This window comes from Lithobates pipiens, unplaced genomic scaffold, assembly GCF_037356315.1.
Source record: "Lithobates pipiens isolate NorthernLeopardFrog02 unplaced genomic scaffold, aLitPip1_a1.2 Scaffold_16, whole genome shotgun sequence".
In the NCBI taxonomy this organism is placed as follows: Eukaryota; Metazoa; Chordata; class Amphibia; order Anura; family Ranidae; genus Lithobates; species Lithobates pipiens.
Genome location: NW_027507748.1, coordinates 410,450,962 through 410,475,688, shown reverse-complemented (window position 1 = coordinate 410,475,688; position 24,727 = coordinate 410,450,962). Strand labels below are relative to the sequence as shown.

The 24,727-nt window shown below is 42.3% G+C and overlaps 1 protein-coding gene across 5 annotated transcripts in view; it reads right to left on the bottom strand.

The window, feature by feature from the left end:
• Positions 1–8,038: 8,038 nt before the first annotated feature.
• Positions 8,039–24,727, bottom strand: part of LOC143983122 (uncharacterized) — a 79,040-nt gene continuing 62,351 nt past the window's right edge. For 4 of the 5 annotated variants that reach the window (XM_077482437.1, XM_077482438.1, XM_077482433.1 and 1 more), the window contains 3 exons: positions 17,731–19,532; positions 12,454–12,508; positions 8,039–8,162 (listed from right to left, as the gene is read on the bottom strand). In XM_077482437.1, the coding sequence (XP_077338563.1) occupies positions 12,488–12,508; positions 17,731–19,532 (1,823 nt within the window). In that variant the 3' untranslated portion in view covers positions 8,039–8,162; positions 12,454–12,487. Of the gene's footprint in view, positions 8,163–11,134; positions 11,245–12,453; positions 12,509–17,730; positions 19,533–24,727 lie in introns of those variants that run through there. The other variant, XM_077482434.1, reaches the window with a different exon arrangement.

Sequence of the window (24,727 nt, the reverse complement as noted above, 5' to 3'; positions counted from 1 at the left end):
GGGGTACCTAGCGCTATAAAAACCTGGCGGTGAACCTAAAAAAATAACTAGCTACCTAGCGACACTAATGCAGCGATCAGAAAAATGATCGCTTATGCCGCGTACACAAGTCTGGCAAACTGAAGTCCGCCGGACAATCCCCCCGTGTGTAGCCTCCGGCATACTTTTTTGACCCGAAAGTACAGCGGACTTAGAAAGTAGTTTTACACTCCAATCTTCCCGCCGGACTCGCATTTCGGTGGACAATCCGGCCATGTGTGTGCCAGTCCGCCCGGAGAAAAGTCCGCTCATTTCGAGCGGGTCTCCAGGTAGGCGGGGCCCGCGAAGGATACGTCGCTGGCCCTGCCGCCTGGTATGGACTTAAAGGGGAACCCCAACGCCGAAAAAAATCGGCGTGGGGGTCCCCCCAGGTCCACATCAGACCCTTGTCCGAGCACGCTACCCGGCCGGCCAGAAAAGGGGGGGGACGAGCGAGCGCCCCCCCCCCCTCCTGAGCCGTACCAGGCCATGTGCCCTCAACATGGGGGATGCCTTGGGGAAGGGGGGCCCCGCTGCCCCCCCACCCCAAAGCACATTGTCCCCATGTTGATGAGGACAAGGGCCTCTTCCCGACAACCCTGGCCGTTGGTTGTCGGGGTCTGCCAGCGGGGGGCTTATCGGAATCCGGGAGCCCCCTTTAATAAGGGGGCCCCCGGATACCGGCCCCCCACCCTATGTGAATGAGTATGGGGTACAATGTACCCCTACCCATTCACCTGTAAAATAAAGTACAAAAAAAAACACAACACACAAGATAAAATAATTTATTGCACAGCTCCGGGGGTCTTCCGTCTTCGGGGGTCTTCTCGCCGGACTCCTCCGCTATCTTCTTCTAGCTCTTTTGCTAGCGGAGGAGCCCGGCTTTCTTCCTCGCCGCCGTCTCTTCTTCCGACTTCGGGGGTCTTGTCCCCCTCTTCGGTTCTTCTGCCGGGCCACCACGCCTTCTTATAGCTCTTACAGGCGGTGGCCCGGTCTTCTGTCACCGTGAATGGTGAAAGAAATCAACGAACTGGCTAACTAGCGCCACCCGTGACACAAATACGGCGATCAGAAAAAAGATTGATTAGTGACACTGGCGACAGGGGGTTAAAGGGTTAACTGGGGGGGGGATCAAGGGGTTAAACCTTTATTAGGGGGGGTTACTGTCCTAACACTTATTTCAGTCATAAATTACACCAATGCAGTGATCAGTGAAAAATCTGAAAACTGCAATTGGTGACACAGTGACAGGGAGTGAAGAGGTTAACTGGGGGGCGATCGGGGGTGGCAAGTGTACTGGTGTTAGTGTAGTGCAACTCACTGTTAGATGTCTTCTCCCCTCTCGCTGGAATCAAAAAAGTCTCCAGGAGGAGAGATGACATCACTTCCTCCTGTCTGTGTTTACACTTACACAGGGGAAGGTAGCTAGGACCAATCAGCAGGTCCAGGCTAGAAAACATTGGCCAGGACCTGAGGATTGATCAGTCCTCTAATGACTGCCGCGTGCACAATAGCCCACAGGGAGGGACCTACATGTATGCCCATTTTCCCACCCCTGCCATTCTGCTGACGTAAATCGCCGTGAGGCAACTGGTTAAAGTAGTATTAAACCCAAAAACTAAAATGTATTAAATGGCAGCTTACCAATTCTTAGTTTTCTTTTTTTAGGCTTTTTTTTCTTTATTTTCACCTGGTGATCCAGGCAGTAAGTCTCTTATTTTCAACTTGCTTTAACAGACCAAGCCGTCCAGGCAAAGTAGCAGTCAGAGGGTTAAAACAAACCATTTAATACTGACAGAGATACTTACAATGATCAGCTTTTATTCTGTAGCGCTTACCCTGGAGAAACCACTGAGAATGTGCCCAGATTCTAAATAGTACAGGCTCAGTCACACAAGGTCAGTTCCATGCACACTGACAATTAAGGCTCAGTCTAGACCAGTGATGGCGAACCTTGGCACTCCAGATGTTTTGGAACTACATTTCCCATGATGCTCATGCATTCTGCAGTGTAGTGGAGCATCATGGGAAATGTAGTTCCAAAACATCTGGGGTGCCAAGGTTTGCCATCACTGGTCTAGACTCTAGAGGATGTCTCTTTAGTATTTGTTGCTGAAGAACTTTAACACTATAGGGGTTTTGGGTAGCAATAATAGGAGAACAAACTTCTCTCTAACTTCCAAATGCAGCATTCCTGGAGGTAAGAGGGAATAGCCACTATATTTGGGACCCTACAGCAGTAGTCCATATAGCAACCTCTGGCACTTAGCTCTGCATACCTCACAACTTTTTGAGATAGAAACGAGGGAAAGCTATTAACAAAAGTTAAGGTGAACTATACCGAAGAACTTTTTTTTTTAAACCCTCAAGAGCTTTTTTTTTTTTTACTAATACGATTCCTTTATGCGTTTTTTTAAATTTACAAATTCAGAAATTGGATGAAAGATTTAGCACTGGGAAAGACTTTTTAAAAAGATATAAGTGCATTTTATATACCACTATATAAATCAGACCAAAATGAGGGACAAATTAGGGACTTTCCAAGTCAGGGACAATCCCTCAAAATCAGGGACCGTTGGGAGCTATGAGTTCCGTTCTGGTACTTGCACAACTAACATTCCCCAGAATGGTCTTTATTCAGTGTCCTGAAAGCTACCTGCCACCCAGCATCTGCAGGTCGATCCTTAAAGAGGGAGATAACGAGCACCTTCTCCAGACACCAGATCCCACCCCCTCCATGTGAATGGGTATGTGGTACATACTCTTTTACTCAAAAAGTTAATAAAAACAACTCCAGTTTTTGACCAACCCTTTATTAAAGAAAACAACCCCCCCCCCCCCCAAATAAAACAAAAATGTCCCTGAAGTAGATCCAGTGTCAATCACAATGAACACCGGCCGCCGACGCCCCCCCCCAAAAAAAAACAGCTCTGCATCCGACGAAGGCCATTGCTGTCCACCACCTTATTTATTTAAGAATATCATTAGGTGGCATCACCCCTTATTTAGGAACTGTCAGTCAGTGGAGCTGTCAGAAGGCAGGAGCCTTCATCAGGTACAGAGCTTTTTTTTTTTTTCAATTGGCGGCTGGCGTTCATCGTGACTAACGTTGGATTTACTTCAGGGAACATTTTCTTTTCTCTTAAAGGGCTTGCCAAAAACTGTTGTTTTACTCACTTTTTGGTGGATTAGTAGGGGTACTATGTATCCCCTGCTCATTCACATGGGGGCCCCTCGAATTCCGATAAGCCCTTTATCTGCAGACCCCACAACCACTGGCCAGGGGTTTGGGTGGGAGAGGCCCTTGCCCCATCAACACGGAGAAGGTGCATTGGCGGGGAGCGCAGAGCCCCCCTGCCCCAAAGCACCCCCACGGGGTTCCCCTTGGAATCCATACCAGATCCGAAGAGCCTGGTATGGATTGGAGAAGGGACTCCACACTGTTTTTTTTTTTAAAACTGCATTTTTGTTTACATCCCGCTGACAGCAGATGAGTCATGGTTTTTAAGGATGACAGCGGCCACCGACAATATCCTTTGGGGGGGTGGGAGCAATCCCCATGTTGAGGGCATGTGGCCTGGTATAATACAGGAGGGGAGCGCTTGCATGCTCAGATAAGGTCCGATATGGATTTTGGTGTGGGGTTCCTCTTTAGATCCATACCAGATCCTAAGGCCCTGATATGAATTGAAAAAAGAGGTCCCTCAAAGAGAATTGGATGTATGTTTTTATCATAGATGCACACTGCTCTCCACAAGTGAATGCCCCTGAAGAAAGAACACAATCCCGAAACGCGTTGGGCCAAAGCTCTTATCTTGAGATAATATCAGTCATTTTGTATCTATTATGTTTTGCTATTGCTCTTAAATCAGTGAATTGTAATGTCTAATTTACATTGACTTCTTATCATAAAATGCAATAAATTACTTTACTATAAATATCTTTGTATGGGATAGTGGCAACGCTCTATTCCATTTTTGGTGAAACCTCTTTCTGATATGAATTGAGGGGGACCCCACGCTGTTTTGTTTTCCAGAATTTTTATTTCCTAGCAATTCTGTTTACAATCCCTCAGTGGTCACAAAGGATCAACAGGCATGTATAGGACACAGCCTCAAAAGTATGGCTAAAAAAACTTCCATAGTGTAATATGTTCAATTAGAAAGTTACATTAAAGTGTTACTAACCCAGTAATATGAAAATAGTTTATCCGCGGCGCGGCCCCCTCCATAGCTTATAAATCTTCTTTTTTACATTAAAATATTGCCAATATATACCTTTTTGGAGGATATGTATACCACAGTTACACGTTAAACTGCAGTTTCTCCAGTAAGTTCAGGAATGTCATTTATACTGCAGCCTGTATACACGCCCACATGTGTAAATGATTAAAAGTTAAACTCAGGTCTGCTCCTATAGCTCAAACCAGTATAGTATTAGGCAAACCTATATCAACATATAAAATATCATGCTATGCTTAACATCAGCATCTCCAGTCACTGGTAACTGGATTGTATGGACACTACACAGGGATAACTCCATAAGGCTGAATGGCAATGAAGGGAAAAGTTTATATTTTGTTGTGCTAAAAATGACAACTGTATGCACGGGTGTATTATAAACAGGATTAGAGGGAGGGGCTTAAAAGTGTCCAAGGATGGGACACTTAAAAATAGCAGCAGTAAGTTGATAAACAGTTATTCAAAGAATGACTCCTGATGTAAATGTATTTGGTGGAAAAAGGGAGCCTGGGTATATAACCTCAGGGAAAAGTTACTGGCACAAAACAGGAGGCAGCACGCTGAAGGGCAGAAACACCTTGGAAAGAAATACAAAAGAGAGAAACAAGCAGCGCCAAGCTAAGTGCAGTAATATAACACACTTTTTTAATTGCAGTATAAATGCGCTCCCTCTGAGTTGAATAAAAACAGGCACATCGTAATGAAGAACTCTGAATGGACAGTAGAATAGGCGACAGGGCTCCACAGGGGGTGATCCTCATACGCTGTAGTCTTGTCTGGCAGCGCCGGTGGATTCCAGTGTCCCGGGCTAGAGTTGGCAAGGCAAAGCAGGGATTGTCAGTCTATAGAGTCCTGAGTCTCTGTGTTATGATGCTAGTGGCATGCGCGCTCCTTCATCAGGCATGTGGATGGTATACAATACAAATGAAAAACAAAACACATTTTCAGTCATCACATACAACACCCCATTCAACCATACCTTGTCTCATATATATATTTTCATATGATGTCTTGGTCACTGGGCTGCATACCTAATTGGATTATCTGTATCCCGACCACATTGCCAGGACCGGAGAGAGGCCAGGATAGCCGTATGTTTTAACCATACCGGTGGAAGATAGGAGTTCCTGAGAACCATCATTACAACTGTTTACAAGTTCAGCACACCATATTGCATGGACTTTATATGATTGAATAAAATTATATATATATATATATATATATATATATATATATATATATATATATATATAATTTTATACATTGCTTTACACTGTGCACTTCATACTATGTCTTTAAGCCATATTGTGATATTGTATTGGTAAATATAGGTTTTTCTAAAACTATACTGGTTTTAGCCATAGGAGCAGCGCTGAGTATAAGTTTTAATCTTTTGCCTATATTGGGGTCTTTCACTTTAGCAGCAGTCCTATTATATTATTACATATTCCTTATTTCCATAGCGCGGGCTTTTTCTTTCTTTTTATGTCCACCTCTGTGATGCCAATATCATGTGACCTGGCTAGCTCTGATCAACAAGTAAATGTTCTCTCCAGCATAAAAGACACAACTGAGCATGTGCAAGTGGGCTACTCTGCATGTTAGCTGGTCTTTGCCAGATAGACAGTGCAGGGAGGGAAGGATCTATGCATACAGAATAAAACAGCCTTTTTACTCAATGCAGAGGATTAAACTCTTAAGTTCCACAGTGAGTATAACAAGCATACTATGCTGCATATACAGACTTATTTTACTGTTGTGGCATTAGTAACACTTTCATTAAAGTAATAAACTCCCATGTGAATGGAAAATATAGCGCTGGTTTCAAACCAATAAAATGACTGTGGTGACCAGCTTGCAATCCATACATCAGGAGTTTATATTACAGTTACTTTCATTTGCCATGCAGCATAACCATTTCTGTCTTGGAGGGTCATGAGCCAATTTTGCTCCCAGTATGGCCAAACTCTTTATGGCCAAGTGGAAAGAGGACACTCCTCCTCTGGGAGGGTGACATTGGCTCCTTGAATGATTTTATTCATGATCTTAATGACAACACTTGGGGTATTGTTTTACAACATGAAGCCAGGAGTGATGAGGGACATTTTATGGACCTGAATATGGACTGGGGGGACAATGGCCAGTGCGTCATCAACATAGGGCAACATTCAGGCTGACCCAACTGTTGCTCCTTGCACAATATCCTAGCTTACAGGGTTTAAACTGGACTAACCCATATGTGTAAGGAAAACTAATTTTTCTTGGCAAGTTGATTTTTTGGGGGTTGTTTGTATGCATTACGTTTTCTGGGTCAGTGTATTATATATATATTTTTGTTTTTCTTACTATTTGGATAGATATCATCCGGTTCATAAGATTACTGTGAACTACTCTCCCCATAATTTTTCTGTATTATCCACACTTTTTAGGGTGGGTGTCCCATAGGCTTATGTGCTCTGGTTTTCTGCAAGTACACCATGTCCTTTGCTGGAATCACCATTTATAAGTGTGTATGCCAGGGCCATCAGGAAAAAAAAAAAAAAGGCAAAGAAACCAGACGTGTCAATTTAATTTTGTATGCCATGCAAACTAAAATTCTGCATCAAAATTAAAACTTTACAATAACACAGGAAACTTAACAACATGAAAAGGACATATTGTTGTATAGATTTTTTTTTTCTAATTTGTCTTTATTGAAAATCTACTTCAAATGCCCTTGAAACAATGGGCCAATACACCTAAAAAACATATATTTGATAAATTTCATCACGTAGGTTCAACAAATCCAAAACCCTGGCGAGAGAACGATAGACAGAAAAACAAATGTGCGCTTACTTAAAATTGGCGATTTTAAAATTGAGGACAGGCTACTGAACACATAAAACTTAGAAAATGTTACTTCTTTAGTTAAGGCAGACTGTAGCAATTGCTCACATCCATGAGTCCTTTACACTCACTATCAATTCTTTCTTTCTAGAAGGTATTACCAACGTAATTTCCCCCCAATGGGGGAACACAATGGGGGGGGGGGGGGCATAGATCTTGTCAGAAGCCAAAACATCACACACTGGGATCATTCTGAGGAAGAGGCAACAGTCTGTACGGTAAAAGATCAAGCCCCAAAACCCGCAGAACAGTTTTAAAGGCATTAATTAGAGTGAACTCTGGTAACACTGGCTAGAGTACATCCTTATGCATGACATATCCAGTCTGAAAGAATTCTTCATTCTTTCAAACGGGGTCTTCCACCTCTTTCTGGGTTTCTTTTAACAGCATATCATACATTTTGCATTTACATTTGTTAGTAAGAACTCTACCTTTGCTGAAGGAGTTCCATAAAAGTTAAAGCTCTTAAAATATATAAAAAAGGAAGCTCCATGACCAACAAAGAAGAAGAAGAAGAATCTCAAATATAAAAAAAGAAATAGCCCCATTAACTTTTAGCTGAATTATCTGAACCTCAAGCAGATTGTGCCAATATTGCTTATATAAAGGTTTGTTAAATCTTAAAAGCCTGCATTGTAAATGAAGGAAGATACTGTATTCAGCAGTAAAGCTCGGTGCCTATATATACACACACACACACACAGAGTAGATGCTCTTCCTGTAGCATTTAGTTAGCAGCAAAACATTAATGCACAGACAGTTTACTTGAGGTTGGTCAAATACAGGTAGAATTTACAGGGCTTAGTAGTCTTAAAAGCACGTTCAAATAAAAATTTCCAAAACATGTAAAAACATCTATCATATTTCAGGTGTGTTCGATTCTATTTCTCTCCCCCCCCCCCCCCCCCCCCCCCCGCTTCAATAAAAACTATAAACATTAGACGAACATGAAAAATGGCTGAGTACAATTTCTTGTCAATATCCAGCGTTGCCAGCTTGAACTTGTAACCCGGTTTCCTGTACATAATGAAATAAAAAATAGCAGTTATATAAAAAATATATATCCAAACAGCAAACTATCATCATGCTTAAAGCGGTAGTAAACTTGTAAATTGTACCTACAGGTAAGCCTACTTGTAGGTACAGTGAATATCTCCTAAACTTGCAGTGTTTAGGAGATCTACACAATGGATGAAGCATGTGACATCAGTTTACTACCGCTTTAAGAACCTATTTTATTCTTGAAGGAAAAAAAGAAAAAAGGGAAAAAAAAAAAAAAAAAAAAAAACTTAGAACAGGTTTAAAGTAAACCTTTGCTTAGTACAATTTACTTAACTAATCATCAGGCAGTATAAGCTGCACCCTAATACAGTGCCTTGCGAAAGTATTTGGCCCCCTTGAACTTTTCAACCTTTTGCCACATTTCAGGCTTCAAACATAAAGATATACATTTTTTATTTTTTGTGAAGAATCACCAACAAGTGGGACACAATTGTGAAGTGGAACGAAATCTATTGGATATTTTAAACTTTTTTAGCAAATAAAAAACAGAAAAGTGGTGCGTGCAAAATTATTCGGCCCCTTTACTTTCAGTGCAGCAAACTCACTCCAGAAGTTCAGCGAGGATCTCTGAATGATCCAATGTTGTCCTAAATGACGGATAGTGATAAATAGAATCCACCTGTGTGTAATCAAGTCTCTGTATAAATGCACCTGCTCTGTGATAGTCTCAGGGTTCTATGAAAAGCGCAGAGAGCATCATGAAGACCAAGGAACACACCAGGCAAGTCCGTAATACTGTTGTGGAGAAGTTTAAAGCCGGATTTGGATACAAAAAGATTTCCCAAGATTTAAACATCCCAAGGAGCATTGTGCAAGCGATCATTTTGAAATGGAAGGAGTATCAGACCACTGCAAATCTACCAAGACCTGGCCGTCCCTCTAAACTTTCAGCTCAGACAAGGAGAAGACTGATCAGAGATTCAGCCAAGAGGCCCATGATCACTCTGGATGAACTGCAGAGAACTACAGCTGAGGTGGGAGAGTCTGTCCATAGGACAACAATCAGTCGTACACTGCACAAATCTGGCCTTTATGGAAGAGTGGCAAGAAGAAAGCCATTTCTCAAAGATATCCATAAAAAGTCTCGTCTAAAGTTTGCCACAAGCCACCTGGGAGACACACCAAACATGTGGAAGAAGGTGCTCTGGTTAGATGAAACCAAAATTGAACTTTTTGCCCACAATGCAAAACGATATGTTTGCCGTAAAAGCAACACAGCTCATCACCCTCAACACACCATCCCCACTGTCAAACATGGTGGTGGCAGCATCATGGTTTGGGCCTGCTTTTCTTCAGCAGGGACAGGGAAGATGGTTAAAATTGAGGGGAAGATGGATGCAGCCAAATACAGGACCATTCTGGATGAAAACCTGTTGGAGTCTGCAAAAGACCTGAAACTGGGATGGAGATTTATCTTCCAACAAGACAGTGATCCCAAACATACAGCAAAATCTACAAAGGAATGGTTCACAAATAAAGGTATCCAGGTGTTAGAATGGCCAAGTCAAAGTCCAGACCTGAATCCAATCGAGAATCTGTGGAAAGAGCTGAAAACTGCTGTTCACAAACGCTCTCCATCCAACCTCACTGAGCTCGAGCTGTTTTGCAAGGAAGAATGGGCAAGAATTTCAGTCTCTCGATGTGCAAAACTCAGAGACATACCCCAAGCGAATTGCAGCTGTAATCGCAGCAAAAGGTGGCTTTACAAAGTATTAACGCAAGGGGGCCGAATAATTTTGCACGCCCCACTTTTCATTTTTTTATTAGTTAAAAAAAGTTTCAAAAATCCAATAGATTTCGTTCCACTTCACAATTGTGTCCCACTTGTTGGTGATTCTTCACAAAAAAAAAAATTGTATATCTTTATGTTTGAAGCCTGAAATGTGGCAAAAGGTTGAAAAGTTCAAGGGGGCCGAATACTTTCGCAAGGCACTGTACACCTACTATTGACCTAATTGCCACCATGGGGCCTTGAAACTTTATGTAGGTTTTAACTATATGAAAGTCAAAAAACTTTGACTAAGCCTGCCACCTTTCCCTTTTCCAAAATGTGAAAGCCCTTAGACTAGTGATGTTGGCTCCTTCCCCCCTTCTAACACCTATTCTGTGCGACCAGACCATTGCACATAAATGCATCCTCTTTGCCCACCACTGCAGCATCTTTGCCCACCAATCACAGCCTCTGTGCCCACTGCAGCCTCTCTGTCCACCAATTGCAATCTCTGTGCCCACCAATGTCAGCCTCTATGCCCACTGTCATCCTCTGGATAACACAGCGCTCTCCTCCCTCTGTCCTTCGGTGCTCGTATGTCACAGACCTTGGTCTGTGTGAAAGGTCCCGCCCCCCTAGACCGGCTCTTGTGATAGGCGGAACACTGATTCAATCTATTATCACACGAGCCAGTTTAGGGGGGGGGGGCGGGACCTTGCACAAAGACCCAGCTCCATAACATACAAACACCGGAGGACAGGACAGAGGGAGGAGAGTGCTGCAGTCACAGGTAGGCCAGTCTGGCCCTGCTCACAGGAGCTTCAGATGTCTGTCCTCCGCTCTCATGCCTCTCTTCTGGTGGTGGTGGTGGAGGGCGTTGCCATCGGGGGCGGGGCCTAACATGCATTCGCTCCATGGGACGCAGAGACATTTCCCCCCATATTTCTGGTTTGAAAAAAAAAAAAGTGCGTCTTATTGTGCGAAAAATACGGTATTTGTTACTTATTCATTCCAGCAAGATTGGTAACATAGTTATGGGCAGAGCTTAAGGCACCCGAACAAGGACACACTCGAATTGCACGAATGCCTAAACCATAGGCAGAAACCACAGTCATGCAAAATCAACATTAAGGAGACATTCCAAAAGCGAGCAGAGCAATTGCACAGCAAACACTAAACTACATGGCCACACATCTTACACTACTGCACTTTGGACACAGCTTCTGTTAAGAGAACACCTCTCTCTTCAGGTGTGCAGCCTTTCTGAGTAGGTACAGTGGAGGTTGTTCCGGTCTCCACCAACTCGGCAGTCCCATCACCTTGCTCCTAGTGAAAATGTCCGTATATTACTAATGGATACAGGAAACACACTTCTCCATAAATTCAAATTTGTTCTCCTTATGAGGCCTCATTATGTCATCCATGACTCACAGGCTAGTACTCTGTGGCTTGAGGTTAGTCCCAGTATGTGGTGATCCGGTTGCTAGTAAAGAGTCAAGCAAAACACCCCCTTCACTGCTAGAGCATCCATCACCTCTGTCTAGGGATGAGCCAAACACCCCGCGGTTTGGTTTGCACCAGAACATACCGAACAGGTAAAAAATTTGAAAGAACACATGAACACAGTTAAAGTCTATGGGACACGAACATGAAAAATCAATAGTGCTCATTTTAAAAGCTTATATGCAAGTTATTGTCATAACCCAGGTCCTGCCCCAGGGGACATGTATCGATGGAAATATTTTTTTTATCACGGCCGATTTTTCTGGAGCAGTGATCTTTTTTTAATGCTTAACCACTTCAATACAGGGCATTTTCTCCCCCTTCTTGGCCAAGCCAATTTTCAGCTTTCAGTGCTGTCACATTTTGAATTACAATTGCACGGTCATGTGAAGTACTCAAATACATTTTTTTGCCCACAAACAGAGCTTTCTTTTAGTGGTATTTGATCACATGTGCTTTTTTTAAATGTTTGCGCTATAAACAAAGAAAAAAAAAAAGAAGTACATTTTGAAAAAAAATATATATATTTATTACTTTTTGCTATAATAAATATCCTGATTTTTTTATATTTTTTTTTCCCTCAGTTTAGGCGGATATTCATTCTACATATTTTTGTTAAAAAAAATAAAAAATTAAATCGCAATAAGCGTATATTGACTGGTTTGCGCAAAAATTATAGCGTCTACAAAATAGGGGATAGCTCGCCCGTAACGTCCCCGTCCCGCCTCCTATGATGGACACAACACCGGGCCAATGGCGGGATGTAAAGGCTAGGGAGGCGGGACTGCGAACGTAGCCGAGTACACAGTACACTCGGCTCGGTAAATGTCGGCGGGGCTCCAGACAGCGCAGATCAGCGAGGGAATGGCATATAACACGCACCCACGATTTCCCCCTGATTTTAAGGGGAAAAAAGTGCATTTTATACGCCCATAAATACTATTTTTTTATATTTAATACCTTGTTCCACATTTTCCTTTCTAAAATACAATTTTCGATTTACTACTGCATAGTAAAATTAATTTTACTTACTGAATTAAACTGGAATGTGAAGCCACGCATTTGACTAAGACCAAGCAGAGAATTTCTGTATAAAAAAAAAAAAAAAAATAAAAAAAAAAAAACAACAATAAAATGTAATCTTTAGATAGATCTGAACCAAAAATATATATATATTTTTAGGAGTTATTACCCCCCCCCACCCCCCCCCGGGACATTGCTTTCTGACAGTGGCACCCACTGCTGTCTGAATACACCGATCAGCAGCTCACCGTCTTGCCAAGATGCACTGTACGTTGGGCTCTCTTCCCCAGCATAACAGGAACAAATGATGTGCCACGTTCAAAATTGTCAGAAAGAATGCAAAGGGGTAGTTAAGACTACTTTAACCACTTCAGCCCTGGAAAATATGGCTGCTCAATGACCGGGCCATTTTTTGCAATACGGCACTGCTTCGCTTTAACAATTGTGCAATCCTGCGACGCTGTACCCAAACAAACATTTTTGCGCTATAAACAAAAGAAGAATGACAATTTTGAGAAAAACAAAAACACAATATCTTACTTTTTGCTATAAGTATCCCAAATTTTTTAAAAATAATAAATATACAATTTTCCTCAGTTTAAGCCGACATGTATTCTTTTAAAAAATGTTTTTTTTTTTTTTAACCAAAAACAATCGCCATAAGGCATTTTTATTTTTTTACTAGTAATGGCGGTGATCAGCGATCAGTGCTCTATGACACTGGCAGGGAAGGGGTTAACACTAGGGGGCGATCAAGGGGTTAACTGTGTTCCCACTATAGGGGGATGGCGAGAGAGAGAGAGAGAGACAGGACTTAGTACGACCACACAATCTGTCTCCTGTCCCCTGAGAGAACTGGGATCTGTGTGTTTACACACATCCCTGTTCTCCTTCTGTAATGAGCAATCAACCTGCTGCAGTATAACTGCGGCAGCTGGTACGGAAGTGGTTAAAAGAAGTCCAGCCGCGTTTGGCTGGGGATTCTCGTAAGGGTCACAGGACTGCAATTTGTTTTTGCAATTTGTTTTGCATGCCTGTGACCCATTTTCAGAGAGCAGGCTGAAGACTGCACTCTGCTGACCTCACCAAGTTCGGAAGTCTGGATCTGCCAGGTGCCTAGACTGATGGCAGTCTCAGCCTCTCAGCGAGCAACCTCCTGCCTCTCCACAGCTAAGCGCTTCGGTGAGCGTGGAGGAGCAGAGCAGGAGAGCTGCCAACTGTCAATCAGCAGCTCTCCTGCTCTGGGAGGTGAGAGAACCTAGCTATCGGCGGTGTTCAATAGCTCGGTTCTCAGTGAAGAGATGCCGGGGGACTTCTCCTTTAATGCAGACAAGACAAAGTATACATTCCACCTTCTGCTATAAGCTCATGCTAGCTAAATGATCATAAACAGAACTATCCTGCAGCTGTGGATGCAGAGGAGACGACGACGACGACTGAGGACTATGTGTCATTGATCTTGTTCCTGATCTCAAAAGTGAAAAATCAGGTCTGTTTGAACCCCTTCACCAAAGCTTCCCTATCCCCAACAGAACCGTAACAAAATGAGATTGTATATAGTATTACAAATTGTAAAAAGTAATAAAAAAAGAAATAGTAAAAAATCCCCCACCAGAAATAAGATATTCACACACAGAGCGGGTTTTTGCACTCAGTAGTCACAGGCGTGCCATGGGCAGTAGTCACAGGCTGCCAAAGGCTGTACGCATGTCTGAGGCTGCATCTTTCCCCCACTGGCTCTAGAGCTGAGAACTGAGTGACCAAACGCTGCTGATCGCTCGGTTCTCAGAGCTTCCTGAGTAGAGAGCCAGTGACTGTCAGTCACCAGCTCTCTGCTGTGTCCCCCCATGCTCACTGGACCACTGGACTGTGAAGGGGGCAGGAGAGTCTGGCTCAGGCTCTCAGCGGCTTGCTAAGAGGTGCAGGCATGTGGGTGGATCCCAACCATATGGTCACAATCTTTCCTGAGCCTGGACCGGTTCTGTGACATCAGCCAACAGTGGCTGTCTGCTTAAATGGGTTAACAGGAGTGCAGAACAATGCTGTGATCTAGCCGAGAAGTACAGTCAAACAAGCTTTGGCTGTACGTCTCCTTTAATGTTGGAATTTGAGTTTTACAAGGTAATAGCTGGTAACAGCTTATCACTAATTGTATGCAAATAGCACAGACACCAGATCACTAATTGCATTCAAATAGCACCAGTGATGTTTCTACTATAATTTTTAGGTTTTGCTTCACACAGTGCACTAAAGTTAATAATTTGAGTTCAGCGTGTTTTTTGTTGAGAGCACTTAAAGAGGAAGTAAACCCCTTCAAACCACTTTGACCTACAGGTAAGCCTAGATTAAGGCTTACCTGTAGGTCCAAGCAATATCTCCTAAACCTATATGGTTTAGGAGATATTTGCCCGAAAATGGGCAGGCGCACTAAATGCGGCAAGTCCAAGAATGGATTTGCCTAATTTGTCGACTCCCGTGCGCATGCGCGGGAGTGACGTCATCGCGGCTTCGCCGAATGGCAGCGGCGGAGCTGCGAGACGCGACTCCCGTGCGCATGCGCGGGAGTGACGTCATCGCGGCTTCGCCGCTGTCATTGGTCGGAGCTGCGAGACGCCACCAGCAAGATGGATGCGGCGGACTACAGGGATCAGCGGCGACTTCGCTGGCTCCTGTGTCAGGTAAGTGACACATAATGAGCTACTATGCGATGCATAGTAGTCCATTATGCTTTACCTTTGCAGGGAAAAAAAGAGGAAGTAAACCCATCAGGGTTTACTTCCTCTTTAACTAACCCAACTATATTTGGACTGCTTTACTATTTTTCAGTTGGAAAAATGAGGTGCACAGCAGCTTACAACACTATTTTGCAAATATTTCCAGGTCCAGGGATGCAGAGGCTCATTGGATTATATTTTGTGTGCATGCGTAGACACACAGGGTCTGTAAACTACATTCCTGCTTATGCCTCACAGGAGTTTGTCTAACAGCGGGAGGAGCCTATGAGAGCTCCCTCTGCTCTGTGTCTCTGCATTAAATATAATATAATATATGTGAACTCAGACACCATTTTGTTAAAAAAATAAAATAAAAATGTTTCCCCTCTCTCTAAAGAGTTTAAACTAAGTTCACTGACTTTAGAGCAGAGAGTGACAGAATCTAGACAATTCTTGATATTTATGTTCTTTTTCTAAGCCTAAGTCAAGGGTCATTCATGAATTGAACAGGAAAAATAACATGCAATATAAAACAATAACATACATTTCTTATCCTATACTGCCCCTACTGAAAACTGTTTAGGAAACTACAATTTTGCTATAAGGGTTATCCAGGAAATGACGTGTTTTGACATCTCTCATGATGTGAACGGCATTTCCACACCCACATTCTAAGGCAATATAGACTGGTTACACATAGCTGGGCGAGGGACTGAAAGAATTTGAGGCTGAGAGAATCTTGGGGGAGACGAGAGAAGAAAAAGGAGAGAGTAGAGATGTAGGAGGAAGAGTAAAAGATCTCCTTTGGAACATCTAACTGATACTTCTCAAAACAAACGTTTTAGACCACCAGTAAAGTATTCATTTTCTATTCTATTGACATTTGAATTATTTAGTATATACATTACTAAAACCATTTAAACTTTGTAACAGGTTTGGAATTGTTTTGTTTCTAACTGCAGTACATACTTCATGTGATTGTAGCCGTATTAGTGCAATTGTGACAGAGAAAATTGAGTACTGTCTGTGATACTTTTTTTTATTTGCACTAACATACAATTTTACAACTGTACCACCAATAATGTTGTGTACCTCATCCAATGCAAAAGGTGCAGCTAAGGATCTTATGTTGGTGAAACAGGACAGAAGTTGCAAACGAGGATGAATTTACACAGACATACCACCAAGGAACATAAAGAAGACAGTTTATGTACACCTGTGGGACATCACTTCTCACAACCGGACCACACTATAGAAGACCTCAATGTTGTAGTTCTTAAAAGGGAATTTCAGAACTATCCAGGAAAGGAAAACCTTTGAACTAAGAATGATAATTCTTTTTGACACAAAAAATAATGGCCTGAATTTAGATATAGGTTTCCTTACCCATTATACTAAAGTTTTACAACCCCCTCTGGGACTAGCACCCACCCCCCCCCCCCCCCCCCTCCTCCATTCCATAGCTCTCCCTCTGTGTTATCTTACTAACTCTTCTGTTATCTTTATTGCCATTGATTATTTGTATGTGTTTTTTTTGTTGTTTTTTTTCTCTTCTTTCCCTCAGAGGTGGTTTTTTTTGTTTTGTTTTTACATTCTGCTTAAAAATTTGTAAATCAGTACTGCTTGGACATACCCCGAAAGCTTGTCCTGAAAAATTGTACGTTAGTGCAAATAAAAAAAGTATCACGGACAGTACTCAATTTTAACTGCAGTACGAAATAATTCATTATAGAAATACAGAGAAATAAACATACCGTAGTTGCATATCGCAACAAAAACTGACTTTAATAGTCTTATCAATAGCTTTGTTATGATATATGTTTCATTCGAGAATATTACTGTAAATAAGTCTTGATTAAATTATCAAGCTTTGTGCACGGTATAACATTTGGTCTGTGCATTTTTAAAGTGTAGCTTGAAGGTCTATTTGTTTTAAAGAAGATCACAAGTGTCAAAGTCAACACCTAGTTTGTTTACATAAGTCTGTAGAGCCACAGAAGGCAGTTGTTGAAATATGACATTTTGTAATAAGCTTGTGGTAAAATGTATTATCTGTATTTCCAACATATAATTGAAAGTATATATTATCTTTTTGTATTATCACAAAATATATCCGATATTATTTTACACTGAATTATATATATAGCTAGGTTTTACACTGTTGCAGTCAGATTTTGATCTGTCTTTCAGTTTGATTATGTAATGCAACTTGGGTGTGGTTAGCATATTCTATGGGGCCAGAATCATGCTGGAATTGCACCAAAGTAGCACCGGACCCTTTTCTAAAATAACGCTGCTCTGCATTGATGTAAACAGGCATTATTAAAAATCATCTGATTTCCATTGTCATGCGATTCTGTGCAACTCAAGGTGCATCTGAAATCACACTAGTGTGAATCAGGACATTTTTTTTTTGTTTGTTTTTAAAGTCAAGCTTTCTTCCCTGTTGGTTGTGATGAATGCTAACCATGCTCTTTTTACATCAGTTCACTTATATGAGATCTGTAGTTGTCAGACAGAAATACATAAATACACATGTGAAAGGTCTTAAAAAATATAGAGGGTAACTTACAGGACTTGGTTTTGGAAGAGAATCCGTATTGGTTATACTTTTTATAAAAGTTTCATCTGCACTTTTTTGCCTCTTAAATGTAGAGAAGGATAAGTTGCTATTTGCTTGTCTTTTGGATCTCCGAGATCCTGGTGAATTAACAAGAGACCATACCATTTCAGATGATTGGACTCGGACATTTGGATGAGAACCATTTCGATTTTCGATTTTGTATAGGTCTTTAAACATCATATTTGGGATTTTCTTTTCTCTTAGGTTGTCAGCTACAGGTAAATTAGAAACTAAATTGAGTTTACGTAGAGGATTATCCAGCTTAAAAAATGGTCTATTAAGTTCCTGATTGCAAGAAGCAGCAACTTCAGTTTTCAAACCTTCCTGGTAATTAATTGTCTTGTTTAAGTTTACATTTGTATTATTCAAGCCGGAAAATGATTTGTTATTGATATTTGGGCTGTGTAGAGAAAAATTATTTGTTATTGATAATTGGGCTGTGTCAGAGAAAGAGAAAGATTTTTTTCTAAAAGGAGCACTTGTTTGCAACGGATGTTTATCTTCCTCTTTAAAATAGGATTCGACTTCCACAGCATTTTGGTAGGTAAAAGTGTTGTCCAAAGAGGTGTTATTGAGATCCGTTCCACACTTTAGCATGACATTGTGTTTTCCAGGACTTGCTCTAGGTGGGGTGCCTGCCACTTGTGAAATCCATTTAATGTCGTTTTGGAAAGAAGAATTTGCATCATGAGTTTCTGGTCCTTTACGGTACATAAACGCCTGCTTATTCTGTTCTTTAATGTACAAAGAGTCTGCCATATTGCTTTCCACTTGGCTCTGCTTGATAAAAAATTTGCATGGAGCCTTACTTTCCATACTAGAGCCTAATGTGACAATATTTTTTCTGGGGCTCTGCAATACAGGGAATGCTGAAAATAAACTTTCGGAAAGCACATCTGTCACTTCTGAAAGCTTGCTAAAATTGCTGCGGTAAATGGAAGAATTTGCATCATCAGTTTCTATTTTATTTTGGTAAGTGAAAGTTTTGTCTAAAATTATGGTTCCATCATCAATACTACAAGCTTTCTTTGGGCTTTGAATGGAAGGAAACCTTGAACAAATATTTCTTCTGGCTGGACTACAATTTGAGACAGAAACCTGTCCATTTTGCTCTTTCATGCAAAAACCAATCTCATGAGTATCCACTTTGTTTTGTTTGGTAAAACAATTGTCCAAGATTATGGAACCGCGGTCCTTATTGGAATTTATAATAAAAGTCTTATTTACGGGACTGTGTACAGACTCCATAAAATCAGATTTTTTAAAATGCTTACTTTGACACACTGTGTTCTTGTACCTAAAACATCCCTTTATAGTTTCATATTCACTGAGCGAATGCAAGTGCATACGTCTAGAGTTAAAAGGTCTGTAAGATCTTTGTTGAATGGATAACAATTTCTTAGCATTCCAAACATGTCGTTTATAGTACTGTACAATGTTGTCAGCTGCACGCTTTTTCCACGGCATTTCCCATAACCGTCGGATACACTCCACCATATCTGGATAATAGTGAGCAAGACTGGGGTCTCCTGAATCACAGTAGGCAGGTTCCTTGCAATGCTGAAGCCTACTCTCATCTGCTTGGTAGTCAATATAGGAAAATTCTCTAGTGTCTTCAAAAGAACAATCCTTATTTTGTCTCCTAACAAAGGACTTTATCTGCATCGGTACGGAGCAATGTAGCGGAGAGACATAAAATGTTTTGTTGCCAATATTTGAACCAGTATATGGCATCAAAGTTTGTGTATGGCCTGTAAAAACAAACAAAAAAATGTTTTGGATATTCCCTTAACTGACATGGATAAACAGTACATTATACATTCCTCAAAGATTAGCTACAAATGGTCAGCTTCCAGTTGAGATCGGTTTGAGATGCTTCCACAGTCAAGACTGGATCCCTTCAGAGATGCTTCTGACCATTTTGTGTGCTACTTTGAGATGCCACTGCTATTAATGCTACTTTTAGTCTATATGCACTAAACAGATTATTAGAGCTGAAAACAACTAACTGACATAGCAATTATAATCGATAACTATTCTTTATCATCGATTAGTTGGCCCGAATACAGAATGCATTATTTGTTTACACACCACTATACACAGTACAGCACACATACAGCCCAGTACACCATCCATACATGTCAGTAAGTGCCTGGGAACTTGTGAATGTGTGAGAAGAAATGACTCATTGGATATGTAGACCTGAGCAGGAGAAGGAAGAGATTTAAAAGCGATCCTAAAATCAGAAGGTTTTTTTTTTTACTTTGTAGCACCCTCTTAGGTAGGTTTCTAAGATGTAGGTAGCTTATATATTGTGGTACCCTGCTTAAAAAGGAGGCTGTGAGGTAAAACATAGCAGCTTTCCTGCTTAACAGAAAAGTGACATTGCTTAGCTAGGAAGTCCTGTGTGTTTCTAGCGCTGCTGTGTCTGTATTGGCTCCTCTGTATTCAGGCAACTTTGTGCTGGATGACTAGGAGTGAATCATGCAAACCAGCAGCATAAATATGGATGCCATCTTAGCCAATTACAAGCATAGGGTGTTAATATTCAGTGAGCACATATGAAGTGTATCTTTTCCTGGAGAGTAGAGTACTGTGCCTTCCTTAGCACCTGTTGCCATGTGGCCTCGGGTGGGAGGCCATAAAGTTAGAGTACAGACCATAGTGTTCTGAAGAGCTGACCAAGGGGGATCCATCCCTTGAAAGATCTGTCTGGGGTCACTGGAGGTTTGTAAGGAGTCTATCATTCACCCCAGAGACTGTAAAGGTCTTGGGGCCTGGTCCTTTAGGCTACTGCTCTGTTCTAGGAAAGTCAGCTACTGGGTTCAACAGAAAGGAGATACTGTCTAGTATCCTGAAGACCAACAATCAATTATTCCTGCAAAAGGACTTGCTCAAGAATGTACAGCGCATCATGCAGTAATACCACAGTTCAGTTAAAGGAGAAGTATGGGTTGGAGTTTCTCTCCCTATTGTACTTGCCTAGGTGGATGCAGCATCTGTTCCCTGGTGTCTCTGAACTTAGAACTGAACCTTCGAACACCGCCGATGGCTCAGTTCTCTCGGCTCCCCGAGCAGAGAGCTGCTGACTGTCAAGCATCTGCTCTGATCCTCCATGCTCACTGGAGCACTGGAGGGGCGGGGAGCGGATGTCTCAGCGGCTCACTGAGAGACAGACAGCCATCAGTCCAGGCACCTTAGGGATCCAGACTTCCAGAGTTGGGATGACCCAATACCTGGACTGATCTGTGTGATGTCCGCAGACCGCTCTCTGCTTCAAACGAGTCACAGGATTGCAAAACGATTTGCACTCCCTGTGACCCATAGGAGAAGCCCAGGCTGGACTTCTACTTTAAAGAAGCTATCCTCCTTGTTACTAGTTGAATTCAGAGTATCCCACTACAAATCGCTTCCCTATCCAAGTTTTACAATAAAATACCAAAAACAACCAAAAATCTTAGACCGAGTATTGAAGGAATGAGCAGAAGAGTGCACCTGGCTGTGGAAGAAAATACTGTGTGCCTGGCTGCAGGAGTTGGAATAGGAGAAGGTCCAGGTAATATATCTAGCGGCTTATGCGGGTTGCGCTACATCTTTAATGTCCCCCCCGTACTTAATCGATCCTGATCCTAATCCAGTGCTGTGCACGAGAGCAGCATCGCTGCTCTCTACCTTCCTTCTCACAGGACTCAGTTGCCAATGGCTCCCGCTGCTGTCAATCACAGCCTGTGAGGAGGGAGTGGAGGTGGAGCCAAGCCACACTGGGTTTGTCAAAAGAAGCACACAGTGTGGCTAGGGACTAAGTCTGCATTAATGTCCCCATAGCAAGTGGCTTGATAAAGGGGTCACTCTGAAGACAGGAGGAGCAAGGAGGGACGGTGAGGGACCCCAGAAGAGAATCGGGGATGTGCTGTGCAAAACCATTGCACAGAGCAGGTAAATATAATATGTTCGTTATTTTATTATTTAAACTAATGTTTGCAAATCACTGTAAGGGCTCTTTAACCACTTGCCGACCGCCGCACGACGATGTACGTCGACAGAATGGCACGGGCAGGCATAAGGGCTTACATGTACGGCCCCCCCCCCCCCCCCCGGTGCCTGCGGCGGTCGGTATTCGTTCGGGAGCGATCCCGGAGGAGGGGACGGCCATTCATTCATGGCCACCCCCTCGCGATCGCTCCCGACGAATGAAAATGCTCCGTGACATCACTTCCTCTCCTGTAATGTAAACACAGGAGAGGAAGTGATGTATTCTCTCCTCCGTGTCGGTATTTTTCGTTCCGACACCGAGGAGAGAGGATCGGTGAGTTGCACCAACACGACACTACACAGTAGAACATGCCAGGCACACTCACACCCCCCCGATCACCCCCCCAATTACCCCTGCCCCCCAGTCACAGTGACACCAATGTCATTTTTTTTTTTTTGCATTGGTGTCATTTTTGACTGTAATAACTGTTAGGGCAGTTAGGGTTAGCCCCCTTTAGTTCTAATGTACCCCCCTAACCCCCCCAATAAAGGTTTAACCCCGTGATCACCCCCCGTCGCCAGTGTCCCTAAGGCTGGGTTCACATTGCAGCGGTTTATGAGAACGAATGTGATTCGCACCGCACTGCAGTGCAAATCACATCCGATCTCTGTGCGATTCGAGTTCAGCCATACAGATAGTATGGCTGAATTCGCATCGCACCCGCCGCAAATTCGCACGGGACCCATTTTTTGGCCCGCAGCAGAATCGGATCGCATGGGTGTTCACACCATGCGATCCGAGTTTGCAGATCGCACTGCGATATGCGAACTGATCTGGGGGTGTCATTAACATTTCACTGACACTCCCAGCAGTTCGCATAGGGCAGTGTGAACTGCCGCCGGGAGGCATGCGATGCGGGAACCCGCCGCGGATTCGTGGCGTTCCCGCATCGCTCCAGTGTGAACCCAGCCTAATAAGCGATCGTTTTTCTGATCGCTGTATTAGTGTCACAGGTGACGCTAGTTAGGCAGGTAGGTATTTAGGTTCGCCGCAGCTTTTTATAGCGCCAGGGACCCCCATATACTACCGCATAAAGCCCCCTGATTGCCCCCTAGTTAACCCTTTCACCAGTGATCACCATATAACTGTTACAGGTGACGCTGGTTGGTTAGTTATTTTTTTATAGTTTCAGGGCACCCGCCATTTATTACCTAGTCTCACTAGTGTACCCCTAAATTTAGGGGTGTCTACTTTCCAAAATGGGGTCATTGGGGGGGGGTTTGTGCCATCTTGGCATTTTATGGCCTTCAAAACTGTAACGCCCTTAGAAAGCCTGAAGGCGGTGCTTGGTTTTCGGGGCCCCGTACGCGGCTAGGCTCCCAAAAAGTCCCACATATGTGGTATCCCCGTACTCAGGAGAAGCAGCAGAATTTATTTTGGGGTGTCATTTCACATATGCCCATGGCATGCGTGAGCAATATATCATTTAGTGACAACTTTGTGAAAAAAAAAAAAAAAAAAAATTTAAGTTTGTAATTTTCCCGCAACTTGTGGCAAAATATAAAATATTCCATGGACTCAACATGCCTCTCAGCAAATAGCTTGGGGTGTCTACTTTCTAAAATGGGGTCATTTGTGGGGGTTTTGTGCCATCTTGGCATTTTATGGCCTTCAAAACTGTAATAGGTAGTGAGGAGTGAAGTCAAATATTTACGCCCTTAGAAAACCTGAAGGCGGTTCTTGGTTTTCGGGGCCCCGTACGCGGCTAGGCTCCCAAAAAGTCCCACATATGTGGTATCCCCGTACTCAGGAGAAGCAGCAGAATTTATTTTGGGGTGTCATTTCACATATGCCCATAGCATGTGTGAGCAATATATCATTTAGTGACAACTTTGAGTAAAAAAAAAAAAAATATATATTTTTTTGTCATTATTCAATCGCTTGAGGCAAAAAAATAAAATATTCAATGGGCTCAACATGCCTCTTATCAATTTCCTCAGGGTGTCTACTTTCCAAAATGGGGTCATTTGGGGGGGTTTTGTACTGCCCTGCCATTTTAGCACCTCAAGAAATGAGATAGGCAGTCGTAAACTAAAAGCTGCGTAAATTCCAGAAAACGTACCTTAGTTTGTAGATGTGACAACTTTTGCGCAAACCAATAAATATACAATTATTGACTTTTTTTTTACCAAAGACATGTGGCTGAATACATTTTGGCCTAAATGTATGACTAAAATTGAGTTTATTGGATTTTTCTAATAACAAAAAGTAGAAAATATCATTTTTTTTTCAAAATTTTCGGTCTTTTTACGTTTATATCGCAAAAAATAAAAAATCGCAGAGGCAATCAAATACCATCAAAAGAAAGCTCTATTTGTGGGAAGAAAAGGACGCAAATTTTGTTTGGGTACAACATTGCATGACCGCGCAATTACCAGTTAAAGCAGCGCAGTGCCAAATTGTAAAAAGACCTCTGGTCATTTACCAGCAAAATGGTCCGGTCTGAAAGTGGTTAAGGGAAGATAAGCATCTGAACCTTGTGACGCTGGCGGCTGATAGACTGGGGGTAAATTAAGGTATTACAATTACCTTTAAAAGTACACAAAAGTTTACCAGTATTGTGCATTATATCTAAAATGATTATATCCATGCAAAAAAGCCTTAGCCTTTAGTACGGCTTTAAAATATAATAATAAAATTTCAGTCCTGTGAAAATTGGTTCTTTTTTTTGTTTAAAGGAAAATAGAAAATATATAAGAGATTCAATATACCGTATATACTCGAGTATAAGCCGAGATTTTCAGCCTCTTTTTTGAGGCTGAAAGTGCCCCCCTCGGCTTATACTCGAGTCACCGCTGTCTGACTGCTCGATCAGCGTATCGAGCAGACAGACGGCGGACATTAAAATTTAAAAGCCGCGCCTCCTTCTCCGCCTCCGCCTGTGATAGGCGGAACACTGAATTTCCCAGCAGT